We start from the raw sequence: 16,372 nt of genomic DNA, 5'->3' as shown, positions 1-16,372 counted from the left end.
TATGTTTATCATCCCATGAATTTTACCCTTTTTTGAAGGTGGAAGCGCCATGCATGGCCATGTTTGGAGCTCTCGGGCTCTGTCCCCTGCCCTGCATCTAAGACTCCTCACAGATGCTTGGTTCTGTAGAACCAGACTGGATCACCGTGGCCTTCGGAGCTCGGTCCAGTTTTTCAGCACAGCTCCAGAAGCCCAGACCACACCTCTACCCAGTCAGGCCCGGGTGGTGATCTGTGGTGGGGGAATAGTCGGTACATCTGTAGCTTATCATCTGGCTAAGTTAGGCTGGACGGAGATTGTGCTGCTAGAGCAGGGAAGGTGAGTACTAAACAGGTTTGTTTCTGCAATAAATATACTTGCATTATATTGATTATTAAACTAACGTATAATTTGCTAAATGTAGAATTCAAGTGTCTTGTGTTGTCATCAACAATAAGCTAAGAAAGCTAAAAAAAAGAAGGGAATATGATAGAGAGTACATTTCTGAATATATATATTTGTATTGTAGACTTGGTGCTGGCACAACTCGGCTCTGTGCAGGAATAGTAAGTGTTGCCAAACCCATTTTTATTGAGAGCCAAATGGCAGATTACTCGAACGCGCTCTATGAGCGTTTGGAAGAAGAGACTGGAGTCAAAACAGGTGCGAAAAATCTCTTGCTTAGAATAATTTTACAGTGTAACACTGGGCCATTGGTGACTGTGATTGTATGTGCATATCTTTCAGGCTTTGCCAGAACGGGGTCATTGTGTTTGGCTCAAAATCAGGACCGTTTTCTGTCTCTGAAGCGCCTAGCATCCAGACTTAAGTAAGCCACCCCCACACACATTTGATCAGTTTTTGTACAATTCTACATGTCAATCATGTTGTTTTTGTTCTTGCAAATTATTTATACAAATATATTCATATTTCCTCATTATTTAGGACTAAACGTAGCTACTAATTAACTGATTTAGCTTATTTGGAAGTAGCATGTTATTAGGCCTAACAAATAAAGAGTTGAGCTTTTTTAAGATACCATTCCAAAACCATAGGCAGTAATATGTAGTTCTCCTTCCTTTTGCAACTTCCTTTCGTGGCTTGTCTGTAAAGATTTGTGCCAATTCAGTCAAAATTGAAAGGTTAGAGCACTGTTGTGTGATGAGAAGGCCTGTCCAGCAATGAATGTTTAAAATTCATTCCAAAGGTCAGGGCTAAGCAGACCACTTACTCTACCGCAAACTTCAAGTAAACCATGTCCGAGTGGACCTTGAAGCCATGCTGCAAAAACAAAGGGCCCTTTCCAAACTGTGGTTTTGGGTATATAATTTATCTTTTAGAAATGATTTTATAAGCCTGTTCGCAATGTGTGTGGCTGAGACACTTGAACTCAATAATTTGGATGGGTGTCTTTTGACCATTCACTACAGGAACTGGGCAACAAGGTGGCTCAGTGGGTAGCACTGTTGCCTCACAGCGAGAAGGTTCTGGGTTCGATTTCCTGGTGGAGCGGCCGGGGTTCTTTCTACGTAGAGTTTGCATGTTCTTCCGGGAGCTTTGGTTTCCTCCCACAGTCCAAGAAGTGAGGTGAATTGGCGATACAGAATTGACCATGCCTGTGTTTGACATTGAACTTAAACTAATAAATTATGTGTAACCCGTAACTACCTGTTCTGTCATGAATGTAACCAAAGTGTTAAAACATGACGTTAAAGTCCTAATAAACAAACTCGCACTACAGAAATTTTTTTTTTTGCAATTTGGTCTCAGTAGACAATTATAGTTGGAAGGGTTGAAGGTAAAGAGGAAGAAATCTGCCATCAACAAGAAACAGAATGTTTTGGAGAAACACTATTCATATGGTTGCCAGGGGTCGAAATTGACTTGATGGCACTATAATAATAATAATAATAATAATAATAATAATAATAATAATAATAATAATAATAGTAATAGTAATAAACGTATGGATCAGCCAGTCACTGCCAAAATTCATTCACGAAATATTGTCTCCATAGTAACAGGCTTATTCTTTTGGGCATTTAGGTGATTATTTTTAGATAAATGTACTGTAGTTGAACTGATATACACTTATTGTACTGAATTTCTTTATTCCATTTAAAGTTTACTATCTCTTCCCTGCTGCTGTTAGGGTATTGGGCATTGCCTGTAACATCGTCAAACCCAAAGACATTTTCAAGCTACACCCTTTGGTGAACATTCATGATTTGGTGGGCGCTCTTCATCTCCCAGGAGACGCTGTGGTATCTCCACCAGACGTCAATCGTGCACTTGCAGTAGCGGCAGCTAGGCATGGTGAGATTATTTTGGCTTATGTTTTTGGCCTCATTCTTTATTTAATTTTTTACATTAAAAGCAATCGTCCTTTTTTCTATTCATGATTCTTTTATTTTTCTTCCACAATCATTGCAGGAGTCCAGATCCATGAACGAACCAGTGTGAACCACGTTCTTGTGGAGAAGGGACATGTCACAGGAGTGGAGACCGACCGAGGCTCTATTGAGTGCGAGTACTTTGTCAACTGTGCCGGACAGGTTGGTTTATTGAAGGATTTTATAATTCCCTTTTTAAAATGTTCAAATGCTACTAAAATTTGAAACAAGTAAATGGTGGAAAGTACAGACATGACGACTGTACTTACTAAAGTGACTTTTATGTATTGTGTGGCTGTGAGTGCATAAAAATTGTATCTCTTTTTCTTGTTAGTTGATATATTTCAAGTGTGTACTGTATATCCAGTTCAAATTTATGTATTTATGTATAATTAAAGGTGTAGCTGTTTTGGTAATGCAGCGGCCTATTACACTAGCTTACCCATGCTGAGATTCAGATTTAAGTTTTAGCATCACTACCGTCTGGCCAGATGTTTGACATGAATGGCTAAAGCCCTCCAATTGATGGTCACTCTGTCTAGGGTGCTTTGCACTTAGCCTTTCTGGGTGAAACTGCAAAAGTCAGTTTTTATGAATATTTATGATTTCATGCAATAAAATAATAATCACTATTATGCAACACAAGCTTGTTGTTTCTGGGTGATTATAAAATATGCCTCATTGCTATAATGTGAGGGCTAAAACTAGGAATAAAACGAGTGAGACTCTATCAGAAGTCTTACTGAATCCCATGTTCATTTCATTTTCATGTTTGATCACCACTTTGTTGTACGTTATAATAGTGATGGTCAAATAGTGGGTCTGGTAGGTTCCCCAGAATCACTGGGGGCAATGCATTAACACCACGGATAGGACGCCAGTTCATTGTGTGGCCTCATCCCCCTCAGACCCAGCCGATCATTTCTGTATGTATAAGCCTGATCCGACCAAGACCACTGCTGAAACTTTGAACCCTGCATCCCAGTAGTAGTGGGCTACGTAATTTATTCTGCGACCACTTGTTGGACCACAATCGTAGCTCAGAGGTTAGGATAATGAGCTAGTAATCAGAAGGTTGGTTCTTCAAACCATAGTACAGCCAGGTTGTCATTGTTAGGATCATAATGTAAGACCTTCAGTTGCTTGGATTGTATTCAGTCGCTTGGATACAAGCATCTGCAAAATGCTGAACATATATCTTTAAAGAATCAGATTATTGAGATGTTTATTGATGCAGAAGAGATTGTTTAAATAATTAACCTGTTAATGCACCATATTTTTTTCTCACTTTCTCATTTTTTTCCACTTACCACATACATATCAGTGCCTCACTTACTCTGTAATGATGATTCTCTCATGTTTATGTTTCAGTGGGCGTATGAACTTGGCCAAAGTAGTGAAGTTAAAGTGTCGGTGCCGTTGCACGGCTGTGAGCACTTCTACCTCCTAACCAAACCTCTCCAGCAACCTTTATCACCCAATACGCCAGGTGATACACCACACACACACACACACACACTCTGCTACTAGCTTTACCTGTTCAGCGTCTTTCTTTTATTTATTTATTATTTATTAGGATTTTAACATCATGTTTTAAACACTTTAGTTACATTAATGACTGAACAGGTAGTTACTGGTTACAGAAGATTCATTAGTTTAAACACAGTCATGGACAATTTTGTATCTTCAATTCACCTCTCTTGGATGTTTATAAACTGTGGGAGGAAACTGGAGCTCTTTTGGAGTTATTTTCTTTATAATAGTTTGAATTCTATAAGCTTTTGCATCAATAAAATATAAGTTATTTCGCCTGACAGTGTTTTGTATGTTGGTCAACACCAGCCAAACACATTAGATTAACTAGCTAGCATAATCAGATAATAATTGGCTACCACGTTATTAAAATAAGCTGTAAACTTGTAAATATGCTTTTTTTTGGTATTTTAAAACAATTTGAATCCTCAAAAAGCATTTGAAATGTCTATATCTCAGAAGAAAAATACAAAATCTTTAAAAAGTTAGCTAGCTTAGTGTCTAGCTGGTGTTGGCGATCAACAATAGTGTTGTAATAATAACTTAACAGAATTGACTACTGTTTTATGAGTGATTGAAGATATGACAGTGCAAATGAACACTGGTATTAAAAAACTACTTTGATCTATTGGCTACAAATTGCAGTGGCCAATGTTGATAAACTTAAATCAATAATCAAGTTCACTGCTTTAATATGCCAACAAATTTCCAATATTAAACAGCTGTGTCCTGATGAGGTCTGAGCTTGTCTCATAGAGGGTTGCATTTCCCCAGTGGGGCCTCTTGTTATTTTGCAGTATGCCATACCTCAGTTATCCATAACCTTTTACATGTGACATTAAATGTGCTGCTGGGTACTTTTCCACCCCCTTACAAATGCTCTTTATATACTCTTGGCCACACAGTGCGTGTAGCTTTGTTTTACAAAAGAGTTGGGACACTGTGTAAAATGCAAGAAAAACATGAATATGTGATTTGTTGATTCTTGTGAAGGGGAGATGGCCAAAGTCCTGTATTGGATTAGAACCTTGTCCTGTGCCCAGTGTTTCCTTGTGAAACCGGATCTGCCGTGACTCTGACCAGGATAAAATGCTTAATAAAAATAAAATGAAATGACAAAATATTTATAATGACTGCAGAGCATTCATTCATTCATACATTGTCTATCACCGCTTTATCCTGGTCAGGGATGTGGTGGGTCTAATGAATTGGGCAAAAGGCAAGAAACAACCCAGACAGGTTGCCAGCCCTTCTTTGGGCAAATGCGCACACACACACACACAGGGCAATTTTTAGTAGCTCCAATAGGGCTTGGGGGAGGAAACTGGAGCACCCGACCCACATGGACACAAGGAGAACAACAAACCCAGCCCCTTCCTGCTGTGAGGCAACAGTGCTACCCCTTAAGTACAAAGACTAGACACATACACAAACGAGGCATAACATTATGACCACCTTCATAATATTGTGTTGGTCCCCCTTTTGCTGCCAAAACAGCCCTGCAACTGTGATGCACTGTGTATTCTGACACCGGTCTATCAGAATCAGCAATTTGAGCTACAGTAGCTCATCTGTTGGATCAGACTACACGGGCCAGCCTTTGCTCCCCAAGTGCATCAATGACCCTGTCGCCGGGTTTACCACTGTTCCTTCCTTGGACCACTTTTGATAGATACTGACCACTGCACACTGGGAACACCCCACAAGAACTGCAGTTTTGGACATGCTCTGTCATCTAGCCATCACAATTTTGCCCTTATCAAACTCGCTCAAATCCTTACGCTTGCCCATTTTTCCTGCTTCTAACAAATCAACTTTGAGGATAAAGTGTTTACTTGCTGCCTAATATATCCCACCTACTAACAGGTGCCGTGATGAAGAGATAATCAGTGTTATTCAATTCACCTGTCAGTGGTCATAATGTTATGCCTGGCCGGTGTATGTAAATATGTCTTGTTGTTACTTCTAGATTCCTTCTAGGTAGTAAAAGCTCAGTAGTTAAGGTACTAGACTTGTAACCAGAAGGTTGCCTGTTTAAGCCCCACCACTGCCAAGCTGTCACTGTCAGTGCTCTTAACCCTCAATTGCCCAAATTGTATTCAGTCATAATTGTAAGTCACTTTGGATAAAAACGTTTGCTAAATGCCTCAAATATAAATTGATCTCAACATAATCCCTGTACGATAAGAGTAAGGATTTTTTATGCTCAGTTCAAAAATTGAGTATTGATTTTAATAAACATTTCCATCTGACATTTTGACCCCGTTGTTGACATTTGCTGTAACAGTTTCTCTTGTGAGATTCTTTGGTTAGGGATGAAGAAATCTGACTGAATGCGTTTTTGTACCTGCGCATAGTGTTGATGGATATGGATGGGCGGATCTATGTACGAGATTGGCAGGGTGGCATTCTCTCAGGAGGCTTTGAAAAGAACCCCAAACCCATCTTCACAGAGGGCCGTAATCAGCTGGAGATCCAGAACATGCAGGAGGACTGGGACCATTTTGGTGAGTCTAGCTGTGCAGCACATCACTGACACTGTGCCATCTAACAAATCAAACTGCCTTATTTATTTGCCTTGCTGTTTCCCCCCAACGCCCCACTTTTGGAACCACTGGTCTATATTTCATTAGTGATGATTTGCTCGTGGTCAGCTTAGGATGGTTGGAATTACAATACAGCAGGGGAATTAGAAATTTTTTAGGTTTGGTGCTGTTATTATTTTAAATGATCTCTCAGCTCTCACTGTGTGTCTTTCTTTGCTCTGTACTCCAGAACCCATGTTGAGTGCACTATTAAGAAGGATGCCAGGCCTGGACTCGTGTGAGATCCATCAGCTGGTTAACTGTCCAGAGTCGTTCACCCCAGACATGCGCTGTCTCATGGGTGAGACTCCAGGAGTGCATGGTTACTTTGTCTTGGCAGGCATGAACTCCTCCGGTCTGTCGTTTGCAGGAGGAGCCGGCAAGTAAGGATAAAAAGAGGTTAACACTAAATTTAAGCTTATTCTTATTGATATCTTGCTTTAATTTTTATTTTTTACCTTTGCACATGATATTTTTAGATATTTGGCTGAATGGATGACCTATGGTTACCCAAGTGCCAATGTTTGGCCTCTGGACATCAAGCGTTTTGGCAATCTGCAGAGCAGTCGCACCTTTCTGCGCCATCGTGTCATGGAGGTCATGCGTAAGTTCTAAGCAACAGTCACCTGTAATCGTTGTCTTTTTTTCATAATCGCTTTTTTTATTGCATTTTCATCATAATCATTGTTGTCAAGTTTAGCTCCCAAGCAAAGATAAATAATAATAAAAGTATGTAGACATCTATCCATGAGCTGGTCGGACGTCTCATTCCAAAACCATGTGCATTAAAATGGAAGTGCCCCCTGCTTGGTGCCCATATCGGCCTTTATTCTTTTGGGAAGTCTGTGGGAATTTGTGACCATTCAGTCAAAAGAGTGCTTGAGATGTCTGACACAGATGTGGACCAGAAGGCCAGGCTTGCAGTATTTGTTTCAGGTCAGGGCTTTGTACAGGGCACAGGGGATACTTTACACTGAACTTGTAAAACCTTGTCTTTATGGACCGGGGTAGTGTCATGCGGAATCATAAAAAAGAGTCTTTTCCAGGAATATGCTGGACCATTACCGCTAAGTTCCCCTGAATGAATCGCTCTCAGGGTGTCCTTAAACTTGGCAATATAGTGTGGTTTGTACTTTATTGGTCCTTTAAAATATATTGCAGGTTTTTTAAAGTGTTTGTGGTGGCTCTTAGTCTGTATTTTAGCTTGTGTTTGAACTCTTACCCATTTAACCATGCAATGATTAAGTTGCATTTGCAGCTCATCCGAATGTCCTGTGTGTGTATAGCGTTTAATCTTACTCTAATACACATTTCTATTCCCCTGTCTGATTTCCGCAGCTCTGCTATATGAGCTGAAGGTGCCAAGATGGGACTTTCAGACAGGCAGGCAACTGCGCACCAGCCCCCTGTACGATCGTCTGGACACTCAGGGGGCACGCTGGATGGAGAAGCATGGATTTGAAAGGGCCAAATATTTTGTCCCCATTGGAAAGGGTAAACAGCTTTTTGTGGTTGTTTTCTATTCATTTCTGATGTTTCATAATTAAGACGGATAAGAATTTTAAGGTCGGCTGTCCTGTGTATTGTAGCTTCAATTTATTCTATCATTCAATGTATGAGTGTAATTTCATTTAAATGTGGCACTTTTCTTGAAAAATCTGTGAAATCTGTGATTTTTGAAAAAATCGAGGTCCATGAAATTGAGTACATTTTCCTGAGAGTAGGGCCCTATTCATAATTAATAGATCATATAATTTTTATATTCAGGTAGGTTGAACTAAAAATTAAATATTAATTTGACTACATCATGATCTTTCAAGCTTTCATAAAGACACTTATGCAGACCTCCTCTTTTTTTTAACCTTTTTCCTTCAATACAGATTTGTTGGCCTTGGACCAGAGTAAAACCTTCTACAAGCCAGACTGGTTTGACATTGTTGGTGCTGAGGTGAAGTGCTGTAAAGAGGCAGTGTGTGTTATAGACATGTCCTCCTTCACCAAGTTCGAGCTCACAGTAAGTTGCATTCATATACATGAAAGCAGAGGGCTTAACATAATCATGCTTTCTTGGTCATGCAGCATATACTGTATGCTCATCAGAGACTCCAAACACGGAACAAAGATAAAAACCCAATTCTGAAGAAGTTGGAACATTTTGTAAAATGCAGTAAATAGAAAAATCCGTGATTTGTTAATTTTCTTAACTCTTTATTTAACTGTTTAAATAGTTGTTTTTAATAGTTTTATCGTGGTTACGCTTCTTAAAAAAATTGGGTTTATTTTTGCTGGTGTGGGGCTTAAACTTGGCATCTCAGTGTTTAGGTGTGACCCCCCCGCCCGATATACTAACTTTGTTTACTCAAGCTTACACTAAAATGTATTTGATGTTTTCAGTTCTTTTTTTTCCTTCAAACCCCTCCCCCCCCTTCCCCACCCAAAATAGCTTTTGTATTAGTCACATGTGTTTGGCACCAATAAAATTCCAACCAACCAGTGTAAAATTATATGTCTGTCTATGGCATTTGGAACTCTGGAATGTGTCATGTAGCAAGTTTAAATTTAAAAGATTTTCTTTTTTACTGATACACTTGCAAATAAGCCTTTCTCTGCATCATTATACACACATTGTGCATTAAAGCTCATTAACTTTGTGGTGCACTTTCTGCCCTTCCTTCTAGTCCACAGGGGACCAAGCCTTGGAGTTGCTGCAGCGCCTTTGTTCTAATGACCTGGATGTTCCTGTAGGGCATATTGTACACACAGGCATGCTCAACGAAAGGGGCGGCTATGAGAACGACTGCAGCGTGGTACGCCTCAGCAAAAATAGGTTGGTTAAGCAAAAATGGGATAAAAATAGATCACATTTGGAGGTGTAATAGCATAAAAAAACTAATTCAGCTTATTTGGCAGCTGGGGTGTTGCACATTAATACAAACTGCCATGCACTGTTATGTGCACAGAATACTGGAGTTTAAATAGTTCCCCCAGTGGAAAATGTTGGGGTCCAAAATGCATACACAACAACTTGGATTAATAAATTGGCTTAATAATGTTATTTAGCTTTGTGGCATGGCTGCCTATTCCTTGTTCATGATTATGATCAACTACAACAGGTGACATTTCTGTGTCCTTTTATGAATAGATCTAGTTTAACCGGGACCCATTCTCCAGTTTGGGAACTAGTCACCAGCTATAGTCAGTTTTAATTACTAACAAAGAGATTATAAGGCCATGTTACAAAGCTAAATCTGAAAAAGAATTTTTTGGACAAACATTTAAATCCATTACAAGTGTACAAACCTGAAGTGAAATTGACAGTTCAACAGTAGCTTTGTTAAAAGCCTACGGATTACCCCTTACTATACAGAGCAGTAGCTCCATTTGTGGAACACCTGGCCCTAACCCATTTAAAGTAGAAAGACCAGCCACAACTAATTTACTTGTGATGGACATAGGTTTGGAGAAGCATTAATGAGATGCTGTGAGTCAGTTAATGTGAGATTCAAAACTTTGGAGTAAAATCCTGCATTAGATAAAACAGAATTTGTGATTTATGTGCCCTGACTTTTTCTTTTTGTGCAATCCACTAGTTTCTTCATCATCTCGCCTACGGATCAGCAGGTTCATTGTTGGTCTTGGATCAAGAGACACATGCCCAACGATCCACAGCTTTACCTAGAGGACGTCAGCTGGAAATACACTGGTGAGACATTCTTATTCAGTTCAGTGTTCCAACATTACTTTAACAGAGAATGTATACACTGATGAGCCGAATCATCGAAAATGGCTGTCTGGGAGCACCACTTGTCCTTGTTTTTCAAGATACTTGAACCAGTTTGGCATAATAATTTGGTCCATATCAAAGTCACTCAAAATAGTGACAAAATAGGCCTTGCAATATAGATGTGTGGGTAGTGCACCAAATGTTTTTGTTTACTGGTGTAAATCTGTTATTTTTATTAAATTTTATTTTTCCTTATTCTGACACATCAAATATCTGTTTGAAATGCTTAAGCTCTTAATCTGATTGGCCCTCGTGCCATGGACGTACTCTCTGAACTCTCCTACGTTTCGATGACTCCAGAGCATTTCCCCTCTCTGTTCTGTAAGGTAAGTAATAGTTGTTCTCTCTCTCTCTCAGGTTTATTTAATGCAGAGACAGTTAGGGCTTTGGGTGTTTCTAATGATGCCTAATGTGTAAATGGTGATAGTAATTAAAACATATACAAACGTTATGTCTAACGATCAGCACTGGTGACCCATCTATTCTGCTAACCCACCATTTGGATCCGGGTTTGATTCTCAGTGGTGCTATCGACCAACTGGGCCTCTGCACAGACATGATTAGCCATGTTTGATAGGGAAGTGATGGTGGCATAGCAGACCCACCGCGACCCTGACCAGGATAAAGCAGTTGATGAAAATGAAAGTAAAAAATAAATATCTAATAAATCATGTTGTGGTCATTACAGGAAATGAGTGTGGGCTACGCCAATGGAATAAGAGTAATGAGTATGACTCATACTGGAGAGCCAGGCTTCATGCTTTACATCCCTATAGAGGTGAGTTGCAATTTATATGTACTATATGGACAAAAATATGTGGACACCTGACCATGAGCTTTTTGGACATTCCATTTCCAAACTAGTCTGGGTAGGCTTTCCACACTGGGTAGGAAATGTGTTTCCACCCATAGTTTACTCATACTTTTGGCCACAGAGTGTACATCTTGAACATGATTCTGATCTGTTGCTGAATGTTATTTTCTGGTTTTTTTCCCAGTATGCTCTGCATGTGTATAACGAGGTGATGTCAGTGGGTCAGAAGTACGGCATCCGTAATGCAGGCTACTATGCCCTACGCAGCCTGCGAATTGAAAAGTTCTTTGCTTTCTGGGGACAGGATCTGGACTCCTTCACTACACCCCTCGAATGCGGACGCGAGTTCCGGGTCAAGTTCGACAAGGTTCGTAAAAGCACTAATCTAATTTTTAACCATTTTGCTAAGATTATGTATTTTAGAAGTGACAGGATGGACATGAGCAAAGACTTTTTTAATTTTAATTTTGCATTATTCACTCAGTCAGATTCAATTCCTTAGTTGTTGCTTCCTACACTGCAGTAGAGACGGAGTCTCCCCGAGAGCAGTATCGCGTACGGTCACATACTACTATCCATTAATTAGCCTTCAACCATGCGGTCACCTCGACCAGCCAGCAGAGGCTGCCGTTAAAATTAATCACATGGAGCTTATTGTGGCTCTCTGTATGCGATATGGCTCGGTGTAGGATAAAAATACTGGCAGGTGATAAGAAGCAGCTGGAGATTGGACACATTATTGTTGGGGCATGTGGTGATCTGGCTGTTCTTGTTTACATCCGGGATTGTGCAAGCTGCAGTGGACTCACAATCCGGAATTGGAAATGACTGGATTGGGAGATCTCGATAGCGCTTTGGTGGCGAAGCAGTCTACTGTGCAAGCTCTTCACCGCTCAGATCTGGGTTTGAATCCCAGCTGGAACAGCCAGGCGTCTACACAGACATAATTGGCTATGTCTGAAAGGGGCCGAAGCCCTGTAATGGATTGGCGCCCTGTCTCAGCTACTCCTGAATTGCGCCCAGTGTTTGCCTGTGGAACTAGACCCACTGCAACCCTGACCAGGATAAAGCAACTGATGAAAATGGACAGTTTATAACTGAGCACACCTACAATATACACTATATGACCAAAAATATGTGACTACACTTTCTAATGTATTGGTTTAGGTGATTTTTTTTCATTTGTTCATTCAGTCAGTGACATTTTTTTCCATCCTGTTTCCCCGGAATCACTGGGCACAGTGCTGTAACACACGACGGAAAGGATGCCAATCAATCGGCTATTAAAAAACTTTGTGCAACAGATTAGAGAATACCCCTTTTCTGTTCCAGCACAACTGTGGCCCTATGCACTAAGGAGCACTATAAAGTCCAGCCTGCACAGAGCACTGACCTCAACCCCAATAAACGATTTAGGAATGACTGAGCTCAAATTTCCACAGAAAACTCCAAAATTACTGCTGCAAAGTGAGAGACAACTCTATATTCATGCTTATATTTTTTGGAAAGGGTTTTTCAACAAACTCATGGTCAGGTGTCCACATACTTTAGTCCAAATAGTGTAGACGGCACCAAAAACATAACACACATCGGCTAGTTTAACATGCAACAACTCTCTTTCCTCTTGTCTTTCAGAACACAGACTTCCTGGGTAGGGAGGCTCTACTGCAGCAGCGGCAGCAGGGAGTCACCCGCCGTTTCATCATGCTGGTCCTGGAAGAGCACGATGCTGAGCTGGACCTGTGGCCCTGGTGGGGAGAAGCCATTTACCGCAACGGTGAGCTGGTGGGTGTGACCACTAGCAGCGCCTACAGCTATACGCTGGAGCGCCACGTGTGCCTGGGCTTCGTCAGCTCACACGGCCCAGACGGCACGGCCAACATCATCACGGCAGACTTCATTAACCGCGGCGATTACAAGGTGGACATTGCTGGCCAAAAGTACCCAGCCAAGGCCAAGCTGTACCCATTCAGCTCGCTCTTTGCCCAGCAGAGACGGCGCAAGGAGGACATGGAGCTTAGCAACTTTCAGGGCAAGTAAAGTGAGTCGTGCCTTGACCCTGTAGAAGGGTCCAGATTACGAGAAGTGATTAGTAGAATGTATTAGTAGTATTTTTCCTTCTAAATGCAGGAGAGCTGCACGATATGTCCATAAATAATCTAAATTGCTCCACACCGCTATTGCTACATGCCTTATATACGGAAACATACAGAAACAAACGGGTAATACTGTGATTGAAGATCGGCCTGTATTAATCTGACCTTTTTTGGATCCTTCCAGTGCCACAATCTAATACCACAGAGATTTATCTGGAACATATGTAAATGCCAGAATGCCCAAAGACCATGGCAAAAATATTCTGGCTTATCTGAGCATTTTTGCCCTGCACTTGAAAAAAAAAAAAGTGCTTATATTTAAAGTGGAATGGTCACGTTTGACTATTTTCTAGAAAAAACATTGCATAACTGCAAAAACAGCACAGATAAGCCCACTGTTTTGACACACTCTTACATTTAGTGTAGAGTTTCTGAAATTGCCTCAGTATTCAGTTTTTTTATATATTAAACTATAGTATGCATTGCCAGGAGCACCGTTAGGTCCAGTTGGCACCAAAATACTTTGGTACTGGACTAGTGTCTAGTAGTGAAGCACAGTTCCTGTTTTGTACTGTTTGCAGTGAAGAAATTGAAAAAGGGATCACAGTCATGTTGCAGACTTCTGTATCACAAGGTGATATTCCAATACCGGTTAAAGGAGAGCAGTCATGTTTTGCTTTTTTTTATATTGGAAAAAATATGCTCAACCAACCTCTCGATTCAAACCCAGTTCTCAGCTGTGCTATCAACCAGCCGGGCATCTACACAGACATACGCTGTATGGACAACAGTATAGGGACACCCCTTCTAAATATTAAATTCATGTGTTTCAGCCACAACAACTGCTAACAGGTGTAATAAATCAATTACATAAAGGAAATGATTTGCTTCTGACTTTAAAGCATCAGTTTAGGTAATCATTTCCTGTTCCAGCATTAGCATCCCCCTGTGCACAAACAAGGTCTATAAAGATATAAAGAAAAGCTTGGTGTAAAAAACTTCAGTGGTCTGCACAGAACCCTGACCTCAATATCACCAAACAGCTTTTGAATGAACTGAAACAACAATTGAGGTTTTCTTGACCAACATCAATGCCCAGCCATACAAATGCTCTGTTTTCTAACTGGGCACAAGATCCCACATTAGTTTTGTGAGAAGACTTCTCAGAAAAGTGGCTGTTGTTATAGCTGAAAAGATCACATTGAGGTCACTATTTTAGTACAATCTTTTTTGAACTAGGAGTGCAGAAAGGAATTAACATTTCTATCTGGCAGTAAATGGCAGTAAAGTAAAGCATTTTCTTAAAATCTCTGGCATTAAACCCTCCCATTTCTAACACAAAAAGTCAAACGTGACTATTTTTCTTTAACAAATGATATATTGTGCAGCCCTAATGCACCATTAACTGTTTTTTTTTTCACTTTGCTTCCCAAGTGCAATATTTCTGATGCATCAAATGTTTTATGACAGATGCTGCTGTTTAGTCTATATCAGTTTTTGTTTAGTCTATATCAGTTTTTGTTTAGTCTATATCAGGAGTCTCAGTCCAGTCTTCGAGCCCCCCAGCTACAGACCCATTCAACTCTGTTCCAGACCTACTACCACCTGGCTTGGATCATGAAGACATTCTCTGTGTTGTACATCACCCATTCTTGTAATAATATTCATTAATCAATAATCGCAGTTGTAAAAGTGGATTTCCCATTTCTGCTTGATATAACAAGAATGTTTTAATTATGTTATGGACTGTAGATGGTCAAATTCCCTCAAAATCTGTGCAATCGTGCATCAAGAACAACGTACTTAAACTGTTGGACAATTCACGTAGTATTTCACTACACGTCGAACCTTAACACATTCTTGTTTGGAAACGACTGAGGCTTTTGGTAATGTGCCTTTTATACCCAATCATAATGGGTACAAATTGCCCACAGTCACTGACTGCTTCTTTTTACCTGCTAGGCTTGGGGTCTCATAGAGAGCGGTATCATGTATCGACAGTCACACACTACTTTCTGTATATTAACCATCTCTCATGCAGATGCCTTGACCAGCCAGCAGAGGCCACTATTACAATCAATCAAGCAATCAATCAATGGCAGTTAGTGTTGGTGCTTTTAAAACTGGAACTGAATGAAACAAAAACACTGTATGGCCCAAGAGTATGTCGACACCAGTCATTAATTTAAAGTTGAGGCTGTAACAACACCTCTTTTCTTGCTAGACTTTTCACAAGACCTTGAACTGTCTCTGTGGGAATTTGTGCCCTTTTCATTCAAAAGAGCATTTGTGAAGTAACATACAGACATTTTGACGAAATGGCTTACAATCAATGTTTAATTCCTCCCAAAGCTGTTCAGTGGGGCGGTATCCAGGGCTCAGTAAAGGCCACTGGAGTTTCCTCACACCAAACTGGTCCAACTACGTCTTTATGGATCTCGAGTTTTGCACAGTGGCTTAGTCATGCTGGAATAAGAGATGGACCTGTCCAAACTTTTATTTAAAGATGGAAGTGTATCATTTGCATGTGGGTGTGGCTGAAACACCTGAACTTAATAATTAGGTTGTGTGTCCACATTGTTTTGGCTATATAGTGTAGATTAATAAATCATTGGTCACTGGACTGAGAAACTGTCATACTAGTGTGCTAATGTATGGCTTTTTAAATGAGCACTATGTTGTAGTTTTTTATGTCTAAACAGTTTGCGTCTAAATCGTTTTGGAATGTTTTTGTTTAGCTTTAAACCATTAGTCTCCAGTTACTGGTATCTGTAGAGAATCCTAAAAACTGGTCAAGTGATAAAATGTTTCACTTAAAATTGTGGCTCAGTCCACTTGTACACTGTTCATGTCTGCTAATCTTATTTTTTTCACCAATTGGCCTTTGACAATCGAATTGCTTGTAATTAGTTTTTATGTTATGTTAAATTTGATTTTTTTTGTGTGTGCTTAGTTTTTTGGATGCTTGTCTGTATATTGAGAGAGGTTGTGATTAACAGTGGTATTGGTGTGCATTGTCAGTCTCTAGGTGAGAAGCAGCCACTTATAATAAAAAAAAAAAAAAAAGAAGTATTTTTGTATAGACAAAATGTACAAACATCCTTGTTGAACCCGACAGTCATGTACTGTGTAAACAATGCTTCTTTGAGAGCTTAAAACTTTCTAAAGCACATTTGGTGCAGGGCACT

General features: G+C 40.1%; 1 protein-coding gene across 2 annotated transcripts; it reads left to right on the top strand.

Moving 5' to 3' along the window:
- Positions 1–247: 247 nt before the first annotated feature.
- Positions 248–13,166, top strand: pdpr (pyruvate dehydrogenase phosphatase regulatory subunit). 2 transcript variants are annotated; one of them, XM_063004495.1, is made up of 17 exons: positions 249–318; positions 509–642; positions 727–808; positions 2,132–2,295; positions 2,413–2,534; positions 3,744–3,861; positions 6,263–6,412; positions 6,681–6,873; positions 6,970–7,094; positions 7,829–7,984; positions 8,371–8,504; positions 9,169–9,317; positions 10,081–10,193; positions 10,506–10,600; positions 10,963–11,052; positions 11,273–11,455; positions 12,724–13,166. In XM_063004495.1, the coding sequence occupies exons 2-17, from the start codon at positions 582–584 to the stop codon at positions 13,126–13,128; spliced, it is 2,340 nt and encodes a 779-aa protein (XP_062860565.1). In that variant the 5' UTR covers positions 249–318; positions 509–581; the 3' UTR covers positions 13,129–13,166. The 2 variants fall into 2 exon arrangements, with proteins under 2 accessions (XP_062860566.1, XP_062860565.1); XM_063004496.1 differs by lacking the exons at positions 2,413–2,534; positions 3,744–3,861 and having other exon boundaries at positions 248–318.
- The last annotated feature ends 3,206 nt before the right edge of the window (positions 13,167–16,372 follow it).

The sequence above is a fragment of the Trichomycterus rosablanca genome, chromosome 11, assembly GCF_030014385.1.
Source record: "Trichomycterus rosablanca isolate fTriRos1 chromosome 11, fTriRos1.hap1, whole genome shotgun sequence".
In the NCBI taxonomy this organism is placed as follows: domain Eukaryota; kingdom Metazoa; phylum Chordata; class Actinopteri; order Siluriformes; family Trichomycteridae; genus Trichomycterus; species Trichomycterus rosablanca.
Note: the sequence above shows the minus strand (reverse complement) of the source record. Positions and strands in the feature narration are given on the sequence as shown.

Excerpts from the sequence above, each read along its gene's own strand:
- pdpr (XM_063004495.1), top strand. The coding sequence starts at position 582 with ATGGCAGATTACTCGAACGCGCTCTATGAGCGTTTGGAAGAAGAGACT. Across the intron at positions 809-2,131 it reads CGCCTAGCATCCAGACTTAA|GGTATTGGGCATTGCCTGTA; the intron begins GTAAGCCACCCC and ends TGCTGCTGTTAG. Across the intron at positions 7,985-8,370 it reads TTTTGTCCCCATTGGAAAGG|ATTTGTTGGCCTTGGACCAG; the intron begins GTAAACAGCTTT and ends CCTTCAATACAG.